The sequence below is a fragment of the Trichomycterus rosablanca genome, chromosome 13, assembly GCF_030014385.1.
Source record: "Trichomycterus rosablanca isolate fTriRos1 chromosome 13, fTriRos1.hap1, whole genome shotgun sequence".
NCBI classification, from domain to species: domain Eukaryota; kingdom Metazoa; phylum Chordata; class Actinopteri; order Siluriformes; family Trichomycteridae; genus Trichomycterus; species Trichomycterus rosablanca.
The window spans coordinates 7,251,750-7,267,064 of record NC_086000.1 but is presented as its reverse complement, the minus strand read 5'-3'; the positions used below and the strand labels follow the sequence as shown (position 1 = coordinate 7,267,064).

General features: G+C 37.9%; 2 protein-coding genes across 2 annotated transcripts in view; one reads left to right on the top strand and one right to left on the bottom strand.

Annotated features, from left to right (window-relative positions):
* Positions 1–3,161: 3,161 nt before the first annotated feature.
* Positions 3,162–8,050, bottom strand: actc1b (actin alpha cardiac muscle 1b). Its single transcript, XM_063008098.1, has 9 exons — positions 7,967–8,050; positions 6,679–6,826; positions 6,427–6,555; positions 6,139–6,249; positions 5,962–6,046; positions 4,140–4,301; positions 3,857–4,048; positions 3,583–3,764; positions 3,162–3,381 (listed from the first exon to the last, which is right to left on the bottom strand). Exons 2-9 carry the CDS (start codon positions 6,805–6,807, stop codon positions 3,238–3,240), a joined length of 1,134 nt encoding a protein of 377 aa, XP_062864168.1. The 5' UTR covers positions 6,808–6,826; positions 7,967–8,050; the 3' UTR covers positions 3,162–3,237.
* Positions 8,051–11,058: 3,008 nt separating this feature from the next.
* The window catches only part of eif2ak4 (eukaryotic translation initiation factor 2 alpha kinase 4), a 57,858-nt gene continuing 53,601 nt past the window's right edge, over positions 11,059–15,315 (top strand). The window contains exons 1-3 of the mRNA XM_063007324.1: positions 11,059–11,271; positions 12,940–13,055; positions 13,170–13,272. Of these exons, the coding sequence (XP_062863394.1) occupies positions 11,122–11,271; positions 12,940–13,055; positions 13,170–13,272 (369 nt within the window). The 5' untranslated portion in view covers positions 11,059–11,121. The remainder of the gene's footprint in view (positions 11,272–12,939; positions 13,056–13,169; positions 13,273–15,315) is intronic.

Here is a 15,315-nt window from a genome sequence, read left to right as displayed (position 1 = left end):
GTGCAGAGTAGCGGGCTGTGGTGGTACTGCAGTGTGCCGTCAATTTACAGTGGTACCTTGTAACTCAACGCCCTTCGTCGAGAAATGTGTACCCTTAAACTCAACGTGTTCAGTTTTTTTTTTCATAAAAGACGAATCTGCGTTTGTGTGCACTAACTGTCAAATTGCCCTGAAAGCATCCACATGTATCTGTGTTTAGCTGGATTTTCCTCACTGTTTCACTTTTAAACTTGTGTTATATCAACGTTTTTTTGAGAGAGTCTAAAAAAAACCTAACTTGACTTAATGTATTAAAAGAACAACAAAGGAACACTAAACCTTTCTTAATTATTACTGCTTATAATGATTTTAGGAAGGTGAGGAACGTCATTCAACCCATAACCATCAATGGGGACTGTGTAGAAAGGGTCACATATTTTCGCTTCTTGGGTATTCACATCGAGGAGGACCTAACCTGGGGTGTGAACATCACAGAAGGTGATTAAGGTGTTTTCAAACACATGGGACTGTGCAATTTCACTATACACAAGAGACTGTGCAATTTCAGGTTATATCGTTTTACAAATAGGGCAATGTGCAATTTCCACCAACTGACAGAAGTGCTATTTGTGTGTTATTGTTATTGTTATTATTATAAATGACAACAGGTTTGTGTTCTATTGTATTGCTGTCTTTGTAAATTCTGTAAATTTTGGTATTTTTTGTAAATTCTAGTTCTGTAAATTTTAGTAATTTTTGTAAATTCTAGTTTTTTTAATTTATTGTTTATTGTTCATAACACTAGAGAGTATTGCACCTTAATTTTAGTACATTTTAGTACAATAATTCACATTAAGCTTTGTGCATCGGCACAGCCAGCGCAAAAGCTATTGTGCTGCTTCTCATGTGAATGTGCCTTTACTGAACGGAATACGGTATTCCAAGATCAAGCATCTCCACGATTAAGAAGCATAAGGAAACAATAAAAAAATAAAGTGCAGGTTTCATCATGTTTAACTGTTTTTCAATTGTAGTTCAGTGTATAAGTGTCAAAAACAATCCCATTATTTGACATTTGCCTAAAATATATGCAGTTCCACAGGACCAGGGAATGCATTAACAGGTTTCCCAGACATCCTTATGGAAAAAGATACCTTGAAACTCAATGCCTTTAAACTCATCGCCACACCCAGAACCAGTTGACAATGAGTTTCAAGCTAGTACGTATTTGTAACTTTTGGAACCCCTTGTTTAGTTTAGTTCAACTCGATCAACAGTACAACCTCTCTATGTCTAATTCAATTCTATTTGAATTTACTCTAGTTAATGTTAAGTAACAACACATTGAAAATGTATACGTTAGTCTATACTTGAGGATTAGTGTTGTGCAGGTTGTTGTGTTCTCAGTCCCAGTGGTGCAAATGAAATCTGAGCGACCCTGCAGTGTTAGGAAATATGTTTGTGTGGCTACTTTTCAGCTCCATATTTCTATTTATCTGGATTCAAAATATGTGTGAATGTGAGTGAGGAAACATGTCTCCAGAGCATCCTGCCTTCTATTTGGTGTATTATTTCTCTCACACCAGCAATGTGATTTATTAACATTATTTATAAAATCTCAAATGTGACTGTGGCTGTATCATTTACATTGTTATTAAAGCCTATGACACATGGATTAGGACATTTAGAATAAGTAATTTCATCCATCATAATAGCCCTGAATACAACGCCAGTTAAAGTGCAGTCTTTGTAAAATGTCTATTTGACTTTTTAGCCTTTTTGTCTTTTCACAGGTAGGGTCCTACAGAGAGACGTCTTTGTGAATCATCCACCGCTCATACATGCGCCTTAGCCAGCAAGCATAGCTATGATTTGCAACAGCCATGAGGAATAAAATGCTACCAGCGCCTTACTTTTTCAGCATGACTGTATTACTAGGCAACATGAGGTCAATAAAGACATGGTTTGATAAGTTTGGTGTGAAGGAACTTAAATGGCTTGTACAAAGCCATTACCTCATCCCCATCTGTCACCTTTGGAATTTACCAGAACAGAATCAGATTGAGAACCAAGCCTTCTTCCTTAACATCATGCAGTTTTCTAGTGCCAGGGGAAGCAAGGCAGCCCCAGAGCATCACCAAGCCATGCGTCCTCCACTGCAGGGTGTTCCTTCCAGCATATGCTTTATTCTTCCTCCGAAAAGTTCCATCACTCCACAGAACAGAATCCCAAAACTTCTGTGGCTTATTTGCACACATTGGAGATGACTTTTCTTGTGCTTTTTTACAGTAGATGTGTACATCCTGGAGTTTGGGCATAGAGACCTTTAGTGTTTAGTATGTGCCTTACTATGCAATAATCTTGTTGCTGGTCTTTTGCAGTCACTCGATGGTTTTTGACCACCTGCCTCCTTAGGAATCTGGTGGCGACCAGTGATATCTTCCTTATCCTGCCATGCTCAGGTAGTGTACCCAGTGTTCCTTCAACTTTCCTTTTCCTTGTTTGTGCAAGGCAATTTTCTCTTCTCTTAACTGTTTTGGACAACACTCTTGACTTATTTCCTGCCATATTTCCTTCATTCAGTCAAATACAGTCAACAAACTCCTAGACAGTCCCGATATTTAGTGTGTTTTATTGCAAGCCCTTGCATCAGGTGTGTATGAGACAACACCTGATTTGCAAGTGTGCTCTTATGAGGGATTCTATTCAGGGGGTTGAATAATTCTGAGACTGCAGTAGTAATTAGCTATTTATATTGTGTATATTATTTATATTGTCCTTGTTTGATTGGTTTATAGCAAACAGCTGAAAGTTTGTAAATTGAATACACCTAATAAAGCTAATAAACCCTCCCTTCCCTAATTTGCAAAGGGGTTTAATAATTTTAATTGTAAATCTTGTGGAAAGCAGGATAGAGCTGTAATAGAGCTGCCATACATAGCTTTCAACTTGCTTCCTTTTACACTTTAAAAAGCACTGCTTTCCACACCCTGGATTCCAGGTGTAGTGGGTATTCATTTTGCCTACGTTTGCCTTTTTTGTATTCTTAACTTTTGTCATTGGCTTCAAAAAGTTTAAGAACCACTGTGACAGCTTTTAAATGAGCTGGCTGTGTCTGTGGAAAATGTATGATATGATGTGATGTGTTCATTAAATATGAAAAGTGAAAACAACACATTCAGTTATAATGATCCACATTTATCACAAGAGGACATGTATATACAGTAAAAGAGACAGTACAAATGTAAGATTTGCAGCTTAGAAGCACTTCCTGTGGACAATGGATGGGCCTGCCTCATCGTACTCCTGCTTGGTGATCCACATCTGCTGGAAGGTGGACAGGGAAGCCAGGATGGAGCCACCGATCCAGACAGAGTACTTACGCTCAGGGGGAGCAATGATCTAGAGAAAGAGAGGGTTTGTTAAGTTTTTACATGTCTTTAAAGTAACACAAATAAAAGCAGGACATGGTGGCTGTGAAGGTCTGGGTGCAGACAGTCCATATACTACAATGCTATTGTGATGTGGAAAGATGACTTTATCAATTATTATAATAATCTAGCTTTCATTGCAACAGTGCACACATTCTAACTGAATTCTCACCTTGATTTTCATGGTGCTGGGAGCCAGAGCGGTGATCTCCTTCTGCATACGGTCAGCAATACCAGGGTACATGGTGGTACCACCAGACAGCACGTTGTTGGCATACAGGTCCTTGCGGATGTCAATGTCGCACTTCATGATGCTGTTGTAGGCAGTCTCATGGATACCAGCAGACTCCATACCTGAGGTTTAAGAGGATAATAGCAGTCAGAAAACACAGGTACAGAGTAAATGAAGATAAACGATGTATTATTTAAGATAAAGTACAACTCACCAATAAAGGAAGGCTGGAAGAGGGTCTCGGGGCAGCGGAAACGCTCGTTACCGATGGTGATGACCTGACCGTCGGGAAGCTCGTAGCTCTTCTCCAAAGAGGAGGAGGAGGCAGCGGTGGCCATCTCGTTCTCGAAGTCCAGAGCCACATAGCAAAGCTTCTCCTTGATGTCACGCACAATCTCACGCTCAGCTGTAATCAGCAAGTTCAGATAAAGAGTGAGCCGAATGTACAACCTTTCTACAGCGTAAACTTAGTGTAATTTAACTGGACTGGAACTTACCGGTTGTGACGAAAGAGTAGCCTCTCTCAGTCAGGATCTTCATCAGGTAGTCAGTCAAGTCACGACCGGCCAGATCCAGACGCATGATGGCATGGGGGAGAGCGTAACCCTCATAGATGGGCACGTTGTGGGTCACACCATCACCGGAGTCCAGCACAATACCTGCAGAGGGGAGCTTTTAGTTAGAATTGATTGAGGCTCCTCCAAGTTTGTGGCACATCGTTGACAGTACAGTGCTGATACTTCCAATAACCACAGGTGGCACTTTTATCACAGTTTGTCAGGGTTACATTTCTCTCACTTTTTGTCTGATATACTGAAATTGCTTGGCTAACTGAAAGACGACCAGAGAGAACTTTAAACGTACTGACTTTCTGTACAAAATATCTGTCTCTAAAGGAATAATACAAATTAAATTGGAACACAGACTTGTCCAAGTTTATGTAGAGTTGGAACAAGTACTACTCTTCTACTAATACTAACTTAGAGCAAATATACTGTATTATTTTGACTAGCTGTCACGGTTATGTGTGCAGTTTGAGTCTTAACACTAACTGTTTATTGGTAATTTATTAGTAATATAATTGGTAACTTATATAAAAATAAGTATATATAAATATAGTAAATATCGTTTTTGTTTGTTTCTACATTACACTTTAATTTGGCTGTATTTGTGGTGATAAATGTAAATTATCAGCTGGAACTTGGTTTCTGCAACTAATGCCTGTTAGGTCCACTCACTACCAATCAAATATATCTATTTTTGTTATAATTATATCATAAAAAAATTAAAACTAGTACTATAATTGTATTGGATTTGGTTTAGTTTATAAATTGGCTTGGTTATGTTTAAAAAACTAGAAAGAATCGTTCAAGCAAACGATTCCTTCCTGAATCAAACATCATAAGAACAGAACATTAATGTAGTGTTGTCAATGTAGTATTGATCATAATACATAATTGTCTATACTTGTTCATAATACAGCCTACTCCACTGACTCTAGCGTCACCCTTAAAAACTACAAAAATTGACACTGCAGCATAATTTCATGTTTTTTTTTATTTATATTTTTTCCCCTCTTTTTTCCCCCAATTTTTATCCCCCAGTCTAGTCGTGTCCAATTACCCTGAATGCGTCCTCTATACTGATTCGACTCTTCACCGCTGACTGAGGACGCCTCTCAACTGACATACTACCCTCCAGTACGCACAGTCAGTACAGACTGCATTTTTCACCTGCAAAAATTAGTCGAGTTCATACACCTGACGGGCACTGTGTACGAAGGGCCACACCCCCATCAGCATTATTCCTCAGCCCTGTGCAGGCGGCATCAGTCAGCCAGCAGGGGCCGCAGTCGCACCAGTTATGAGGACCTATGATCCGACTTTTTACCCTCTAACCCTGAACAACAGCCAATCAGAAGGCTAGTCGGAAAGGCAGAGCTGAGATTCGATACGATGTATTTGAAACCCCAACTCTGGTGAGTTAGCGTACTTTACCGCAATTTCATGTTTTTTAAACCATTAGGAAGTCAAGTTTAGAGGCTAATTAGCATATGTAGTATTATATGTAGTATTATTATATTATCAAACTCATCATCTGTGTATATTATAAGAAATAATAAATTATTGAATCACAAAAGCCTGCAAGATAGCGAAATGTATTTGTCCACCTTAACAGTATACTTTCATAGAGCTGTTTAAAAGTGGACCAATAGGAACACCTATTTCTGTCATTAATTTTGAGACTTACTGTAGCATAAGTGCCCATCTACAATAATTCACTGTTTTAGAATTTAGTTGTATTATTGCTAATACTGACCAGTGGTACGGCCAGAGGCGTACAGAGACAGGACAGCCTGAATGGCCACATACATGGCTGGGACGTTGAAGGTCTCAAACATGATCTGAAAGTGAAGATTTGAAATGTGTTACTTTTGGTGCAGCTGTGTGAATATGACAAAAACCATTTTGACAAAAGAGTTGCCAGTAAACATACTTGGGTCATCTTCTCCCTGTTGGCCTTGGGGTTAAGGGGGGCCTCAGTGAGCAGGGTGGGGTGCTCCTCAGGAGCTACACGGAGCTCATTGTAGAAGGTGTGGTGCCAGATCTGAAAGAAATAAACAAACATGGTCCGATTGATGTAATCAAATATACATATAGTGTGGTATTATATAATAATGTCTTGTTGAATAGCTCATGTTTATTCTGCATAAAATAATTGATGGATAAACTATTAAACTTTACAGTGTACAATGAGTTTAAGAGCTAGTATCAGGTCACCTACCTTCTCCATATCGTCCCAGTTAGTAATGATGCCATGCTCAATGGGGTATTTGAGGGTCAGGATACCCCTCTTGCTCTGGGCCTCATCACCAACGTAGCTGTCTTTCTGACCCATACCAACCATCACACCCTGTAGAAGAAAAGAGTAGCCAAGGTTTGTGTGTGTTTCATCAAAATGACAAAAGAGTACTTTATTTTTACTTAATAGTAGTATGTTCTTTATACTTAAACTTTGTGTACTCTAGAGTCTCACCTGGTGGCGTGGCCTTCCAACAATGGAAGGGAAGACAGCACGGGGAGCGTCATCTCCGGCAAATCCAGCCTTGACCAAGCCAGAGCCGTTGTCGCACACAAGGGCGGTAGTCTCTTCGTCGTCACACATGGTTGGTTTCTGGGATGGTCTGGAGGTAAGATGGTATGGTTATGCAAGGGCTGATATGCAGGACATTTTAGTACTTTGAAAGTGGAGCCCAGCTATGAAAACATAAATGTATCTTTTAATCAGTTTAAACAACTGAAACCTTGCCAAACAGGGCCACACTTAAAAAGAGCAATTGATGCTGGTATTACAAGGCTTATATCTATAGATTTGTGCTTCTATTCACTAGAGATACAAGTCATGTTAAATCCTTAGTTTGTGAGTAGCTGGTTGTGCTGTGGATTTCTGCTAATTGAGAATTAATCTGACAGTTATAAGTAGTAAATTAATGTAAATTCAGGTGAGCCCAAGTGGTGCCTATAGTTTTGGTTTTGGCTTTGAACCTTAATGAGTCCTAAAACCTAGGGCCATGTTAGCCTGAATTTGAATTTTTATTTTAGTTAGTAACATTTCTTACAGCAAACTCTATCCTGAATAGTTTTTACTCCAATCACTCTACTCAGCTTAATAACTTTGTCTTTAGTTTTAAACAAACTAGAAAACGGCAAAAATGCTTAAATTCTAACAATGTTTTATTCATTTTAAAACTGAAAAATGTAGATTACTAGAACTAATGAACCTGTTGACCTACCCTACTACGTATTTATAAATCCATGTATCTAAAAGGTTACTGAAACTGTATCTCCTAAAACAGTCGATGAGCTTTTCGGCTTGTTGAAGTAGAGCCAAAAAGGTCTAACGCTAGAGCCTCAACGTCTATTTTAAGCGCCTTTGCTCCTGCTGTTAAGCCTTCACAGTTTCTTTTCTGCTGCTGTCTATCTGAGCCGGTGTCTGTTCAGCCTGCAGCTGTCATCACATTTTAACAACTCATTTTACATCCTGGCCTCTGGCCTCTCAATTATACTATTCGTGACGTGCTAAGTTGTATTAAATAAACGTGAATATACAGTATTAGTTCTCCTAGAGTGGTAAACAAGAAATGAATAAATTTTTTTGATGTTTGGTATTTCTCCCGATTTAATCAATTTAAACAATTTAATTACATCACACCTAGACTAGCCATCTTAGTAAAACACTAATTTAATCACTATTTAATCAACAGTTATAAGCTTTTTAAGAATAAAAAAGCTTCAAACATAAACCAACATTAATAAACACTTACCAAGTTGTATTGCAGGACTGATGCTTCCACTGGGACAAAGAGACAGGGAACACAGCTACCCTTATATATGACTCAAGCTATGGGGTCTGGGGTGGAGCAAAGAGTTTGCTTAGGCCCAAATAAGAGCTTTTGAAAAAAGAGCCCCCCACCTCCCCCTCGCCACTAGTAAACATATCTATCTTGATCGAATAGCAATTGGATCCTTTTAACATGGAGCAGCATTTCCTCAGAAATAGCAGCTTGACACTGTAAAAAAAACAGTGTGAGACAGATGACAGTTTTAGTAACTTTAATTACATTCAGGGGTCTTTAATATTACTATTTATTCATTTAAAAAAAAAATGCATAGTTCCTCACACACAGTTATACTTTATTTGGGCCTTCCTCGATTTATTGAACCCCTTCCCTCAAAATAATATTTTACTTTTTTATTTTTATGTTTAATTACTTATAAGAATAAGAACTGAATGAATTGGGTAGTGCTGGGAGTGGGTGGGGTAAAATTAACATTTTAAATACATTAAGGGTAATATGTGTTTACAATTTTAGACTATATTAACAGCCTACTATTGTTTTTCAAAACTGATTATTAAATAAAGCATAAAATAAATGAACTGCTATAGATAATAATAATAATAATAATAATAATAATAATAATAATAATAATAATAATAATAATAATATAATAATATATTCTTCTTTGCTTTAAATGATTCTATGAATAATGTATTGTTATTATTGTTATTATTATTAGTGATTTATTTATAGCAGCTAAACTATTTTATACTTTTTTTAAATTAATATATATATATATATATATATATATATTTAACTTAATAATCTGTGGGGTAGTAAAAATATCAGGAAACAAAATGATTGGCCTACATTTAAAACTCACTATATTTCACCTCCCCCACACACAACATCACCCAATCCTCCAGGTCTTCAGTCTAAAATCTACAGTATTATTATTTTCTTTAATCACATCATTCTTCTGTAATTATTAACATAAAGTGTGGGTTAATATAGTGTTTTTTTATATCGCATGATACTTAAATCAACTAAATTTAATTGCAAGCTAGGTATGTTCACTTATGGATATACTTAAGACAAGGGGGGAAAGGACGGAACTAGTTAAGGCATTCAGGATACTCTGCTACCCACCCCACCCGGAAACTCTATCTGCCGGTAGGCCCACAGACTGGTATGTGGTCTGGAACCCCAAACGTGGACAGCAGCTGGTTTGTGGGGGTGCTTACACCCATTTGGCTATCACCTATAATGTGATTGGATGGGTGGTATGGTAGTGAAGCCATGATTGGCTGAAAGGTCTCCTTTTAGGGTCATAGTAGGAAGCAGGTGCTGTAAGATACTGTAGAACTGAGTCTTAGATCAGGCCTGAAAGCAGGGCTCCTTATTTGTGGTGACCTTTATAGCCCCAACTGACATATGTCTCTGTGGTGATGGGCTGAATAGATGCACTAAATTTATAAACGACTTCTGCATATCAAAATTCTCCCTCAGACTGAAAAGTACTGTATTAATGTTTTTTTTTTTTTTTTTTTTTTTTTTTTTTTACTATAATCACATTTTTGGAAGATGTTACAGTCCAATAAACTATCAAGTTACTTGAAATATCAATATAATTTTATAGATCATAAATGGATTATCAATAAATCACACCATGCCATAACTAGGTTACGGTAAACGGTATCCTCTTAACCTATATGCTCTTATACCCATATAGACCCATATAGATTCACAGAAGTTGCTTCTGTAAGTTAACATATCTTCTTTGGATAGAAAAAGCTATATTTAGTTGCCTTGCACTATCAGCAGTGAAAGTAGCTGGATAGAAATACCAAGGATTGCTTTATTTGAATGGAGATTACAGACTGACCAGTGATAGTAACAGATAGACACAAGAGTTCTAACCAGATGTTATCAAAGTACTGGTATTCGCTGCTTGACAAACTGTCCAGAACACTGGAAGAGGATAACAGAGGGTGAACCCCTAATCGGAAAAGGTTGGGACAGTATGGAAAATGCAAATAAAAAAAATGCAGTGTTTTCTTAAATTTACTTTTATTTCATTGTAGGCACTATGAACCCAAGATATTTTCGGTTTTGTTGGGTCATTTTAATTGTATTTGTTAATAAACATCCATTCCTGCATTTCAGGCCTAAAACACATTCCAAAAAAGCTGGGACGGTAAAGCATTTATTTTATTTATATTATTTATTGTAATGTTATTATTCCATCTCACAACACTTAAAAAACCTTAATACTTTTAAAAAATGTTTCAGGTGTTAAGGCAATTTTCTGGCAATTTTTAATTTTTACAGATTTGGACGTATAATATAACATTTGACAGAATAAAATGAATTAAAAAAATGTTTTTATTTAATTTTCTGAAAATTAATCAAAATGTTATTTGATAGAGATATTTGTTTTGAGAGACGGTCTTCTATAAAACATTGCTAGCTTTGGCTGAGTTTGAAAAGTTTTGGAAAATATTTTTACTCGTTTGGGAGTCGGTTCTAGTAGTAAAATATGATTCATTGAATATGACTCACTAAAAAGAGCCGAAATGACCAAATACATAAAAACAATAATAAAACGATTTTTTTAAATGACGGAACCAATCACGCTGCAGGAAGCGTGATACTCGAGCCAATCGTTGTTTAAAGAGGCGGGATGTTTTCCTGATAAATGTACGTTCTCAATCACAACTTATGTATAATGTAGTGCACTTATTGAATCACGTAAAATCATCAAATAGTGCCTTAATAATAATGTCTTTGAGTGTTGAGTTGAATGTCTAGCGCGTGTTTTGGGACACGGGGCACTGGAGAGATGTAGAGGCCAGTCTGAGCAGCCTACGGGATGCAGAGCAACCAAAATTCAGTGTGTAGTGTGTAGTGTGTAGTGTGTAGGGAAAGTTGCTACACTGCGAATGCGGACACAAGCGGAGAAAAAACTTTGCGAGTGTTGCGTCACGCGGGCGACAGTTTTGACGCGACAGCGCGAGTGGTGTGGTTACTGCGTGTCACGGTTATTTAGTTCCTTTAATGAAAAACGAATGATTTGATTCGAGTAAGACTTGATTTTGCGCCAGTTTCGTTGCTGTGGAAGGAGCAGGAGTGAGAGATGTATGCCTCAGTACAGAAGAATGAGCGCTTCTCTCATTGACTGTGTGGATGGAAGTGATGATTATGTAGTGCAGCAGGAGAATGAACTGGAAGCGTTGGCATCTATATTCGGGGATGATTTTCAGGATATCCGGACTAAACATCCGTGGAAGGTGCAACAACGTTGCCTCCTTAAGTTAATGAATATACAGTAGTCAGTTTAACATTGCAAACAGGGAAATTCCAGATTGCATAATAACTTCGTAGTGATGCTTGTAGTGCTACTGGTTTGTGTCGCGTTCAACTCTTTAGTTTGCTCTAGTTTTCTGTTAAAGTCGGTTACCAACTGAAATACATTTGATTTCCAACTGCAGTTTGCTATAGTTTTAGCACCCTACTAGGATAGTACCAACTTGGGTAAATGTCTCAGCCTGCTAAAAGTCCAAACATTTTCTTCTTGTAAGATTTATTTACTAGCAGAAGTCCTTCAGTTCTCAGACATTCTTAGGTTATGTTGTTTAAAATCTACCTCCAGATTTTTAAGGCTGTTTGGGAGAGTCAGTGGTCAGTCCAAAAGACTTCGCTTGCCTGTTTCTTGATCCATTCTTTTGGATATAAAAGTCTACACATTCCTGTTAATATGCCTGGTTTTTGTGATGAGCCCAAGATGAACAATTTCAAAACTTAATACACCTTTAATATACCTTACAATCGGTACAATTCAATGTATAACTTTTAGAGGGTATAAAAAAGTTAGGGACAGTGGTTTAAGTATAAAATTTAAGCACTGTTGGACCCCTGAGCAAGGCCCTTTATCTTCTCGGCCTCAGTGGTGCCATACAATGGCTGCTCTTTGTACTGTGAACGTGTATATGTATATATGACACATAAAGGCATTTATTCTGCCTTAGATTATTACTATTAGACTTAAATAAATGATATATTGTGGTTACATAAATATACACACCCTTTAACTAATACTTTGTTAAAGCACATACTGTTTAAAAGCATTTAGTCTTTCGAGTAGCAGTTTTCGATATAAGCATGGCATATCTTGACTTGGCCATCTTTGCCCACTATTTTTAGGAGTGAACATGCTCCAAATCTGTCATATTTGCCAAATGTCATTTTCTGTGCACAGCCCACTTCAGGTCTCCCCACAGATTTGCAACTGGATTTAGGTCTAGACTTTGGCTAAAACTTTGATCTTTTTCTGGTAAAGTCATTCTTTTGTTGATGCTGAGGTATGCTTTGGGCTGTTGTAGTGGTAAAAGGTGAAAATCCTCTTCATCGTCAGCTTTTTAGCAGAGACCTAAAGGTTTTGTGCCAAAAAATGACTGATATTTGGAACTGTTCATAGTTCCCTCCACATTAACTAAAGCCCAAGTTACAGCTGAGTAAAAACAGCCCCAAAGCATAAATGCTGGCACCACCATGCTTCACTTTGGGAAGGGTGTTCTTTCGTGATGTGCGCTGTTGTTTTGTACCAGACATACCTTTTGGAATTTCGGTCAAATTGTTCAACCTGTAGATTGTTGTCATATGTAGTACACAACCAGTATAATGTTCCCGGTTTCCCTTCTTATTGCTGTTTTCCTGTATTCCAATAAATACTGCCCCTGTGCTGCACTTGGCTAGTAAAGCTGAATGGACATAAAAAAAATGTAATTCTCCTGTAATTAGTCATAACAGTTTCTGTAGTATAATGTGCTAAAAAACAAAATTTTGGGCTTTCTCCTATTATTATGTTTATTATGTATTATGTTTTTATTGGACATTTTTGTAGATTGTAGTTGCATGTATCTGTTTTTTTATTATTATTATTCTCTTCCATATTTTAGATTAAACAACCTCCAGAGGTGCACCTGTACCTGCGTCCCAAAGGCCTGAGTCATGGCCAAGAGTGTTACGTAACCGTCGAGTTGGAGGTTAAATGTCCACCAACGTATCCAGATTTGTACGTTTTTATGCACCTATTTCCATTAAATTAAAGCTGCTTTCACAAATGTCATGTTTAGTCAGTTTAGTCACCTTCTGGCATATTTCTCTTTCTGTTTTTAACGTGAACCAGGCCTCCAGATCTTGAACTGAAAAACGCTAAAGGTCTCTCCAACGACAATCTTCAGAACCTCCAAGCTGAGCTGGCCAAACTAGCCCAGGAAAGATGTGGTGAGGTAAGTGTAAAACTTTAGGGTTCAGTATGGTTAATTCACTAGCTGTAAATACCCTCATTGTATATTCCAACACCAACTGTTGAAAAATCCCAACAACTTTACACTCCCTCATGTTTGGTTGTGTTTTATATATTTTTTTTTTTTTTAATTCTCACAAATCTTTCATTCGTTTCTGGTCAGCTGTTGGAAATGTACCTTGAATGTACATGGCACGTATCACGTATCACCTACACATTTATTCTGACTTAGCACTGTTGTGTTACCAGTGAGAGCAATTAATAATCATTATAAAGTAAATTATATATTTGTGTTTCTCATTTACCATGTTGGCTCAGCTGTTAAAAAGCAAGGATAGGGCCACCAGTTCACCACTTTGTGAAAAACTGACTAAGGAAGCAGTTTCAACAGTCTAGGAACAACATATACTATTTTATATATAATATTCAATGTAACTGATGACTATTATTAATGTAAATAACCATTTCTATTAAAAGAATAAGCCAGCTCACTTACAGTATTGTTTTATCTGCCAATGCAGGCAGATAGAAAATTGATTAGCACCTGTAAAATATGCCTTTGTATTTACTTGTCCCACTTTAAAGCTAGTGACGTACCAAACAAGTGAACATATAAAAGTAAGGGTTTCTGAGTTCAATGAATCTCTTGGTTCACACTTCACCAAATTCTGCCCTTGGACTGTGCTTCAACTGGCCCACAGTTTCTTTCTCAGTCTCAGTTTCCATCCACTTTTCTTGCTTTGGGACATGGTGGCAACAGGATGAGGAGGCCAGTCCAGACTTTTCTATCCCCAGCAACAGATTCCAACCTTTACTGGGGGATTCCTAGATGTTTCCAAGCCAACTACGAGATTCACTATGTGGACAAAATTATTGAGGCACCCTTTCTAATTTTTAAATTCATGTTTTTTAACCACAACAACAACTACAACAGGTGTAGTAAATCAATTATTTAAAGAAAATGACATGTTTCCAACTTTGCCCCTGTGTACAATGCAAGGTCTATAAAGACATGATGAAAAGCTTAGTTAAAAAAATTCCAGTGGACTGCATAGAGCCCTAACCTCAACCACACTTAACATTTTTGGAATGAAATGAAACATCAGTTGAGGAACATCATTTGATAGAAATGCTTTGTTGACCGACTGGGCACAAATTCCCTAGAAATACTTTAAAGTCTTGTGAGAAGTGTTCTCGTTGAGGCCATTCTAAATTCATGGCCTCTCTGAACTCCTCCCATGTTTGAGCTTTTGCTTCTTCAGCTGCCTTCACTGCAGCCCTTGGCGTCAACTGCCTTCCTGCTACTGGTTCTTGCAGCTGCCTCTACAATCGAGGACTTAAACTAGGTCTATTCAGACTCGATGTCCTCGACCTCACTTGACACAAGGAAGAAGTTCTTTCCCAGGTGTAAGTTTCTTGTCTCGCACTGAAGCCTCTGCCATTCGTTCCCAAGCAGCTTAAAAGGCTCTTCTGGGTTTACCTGGAACATCCAGTCAATTCCCAGTGTGACAAATTTAACACACCACCAAGTGGTGATCAGTTGACTGCATTGCCCCTCTGTTTACCCAAGTGTCCAGAACATCAGGTCCGCTGCACCATGTGACGAGTCTTACACACCTCCACCACCAACACGTGTTCAATCTGCGGCCACTTCTGTCACCTGCCAGCTTTGCCCCCCCCAACCCACTTGCAAAGACACCGAGACCACCCGTGGAGATGACATATCACAACAGCTGCAGGAAGAGACCCCTCCAACCTCCCCTCCCTCAAACACAGCCAATAGTGTTTGTATGGTGGCTCGGCTGAGAATCGTCTCACGAGTTTGAACACTCCATAGTGGTTTGCTAGCGCATTACACTGCTGCACAACATGAGTGCCCCTTTTGTTAACTGCTTATTCTATAAAGTTTTTTTTGCCATTTGGCAGTTCAAACCCCACAACATTCAAATGAAATGTATTTTAAACATTGTAATCCATATAAAACTGCAATGTATTATTGAACAATAAAAAATAAAGAGAGAATAAA

Excerpts from the sequence above, each read along its gene's own strand:
- actc1b (XM_063008098.1), bottom strand. The coding sequence starts at position 6,807 with ATGTGTGACGACGAAGAGACTACCGCCCTTGTGTGCGACAACGGCTCT. Across the intron at positions 4,302-5,961 it reads CGCCTCTGGCCGTACCACTG|GTATTGTGCTGGACTCCGGT; the intron begins GTCAGTATTAGC and ends TCCCCTCTGCAG. Across the intron at positions 3,382-3,582 it reads CCAGCACCATGAAAATCAAG|ATCATTGCTCCCCCTGAGCG; the intron begins GTGAGAATTCAG and ends CTCTTTCTCTAG.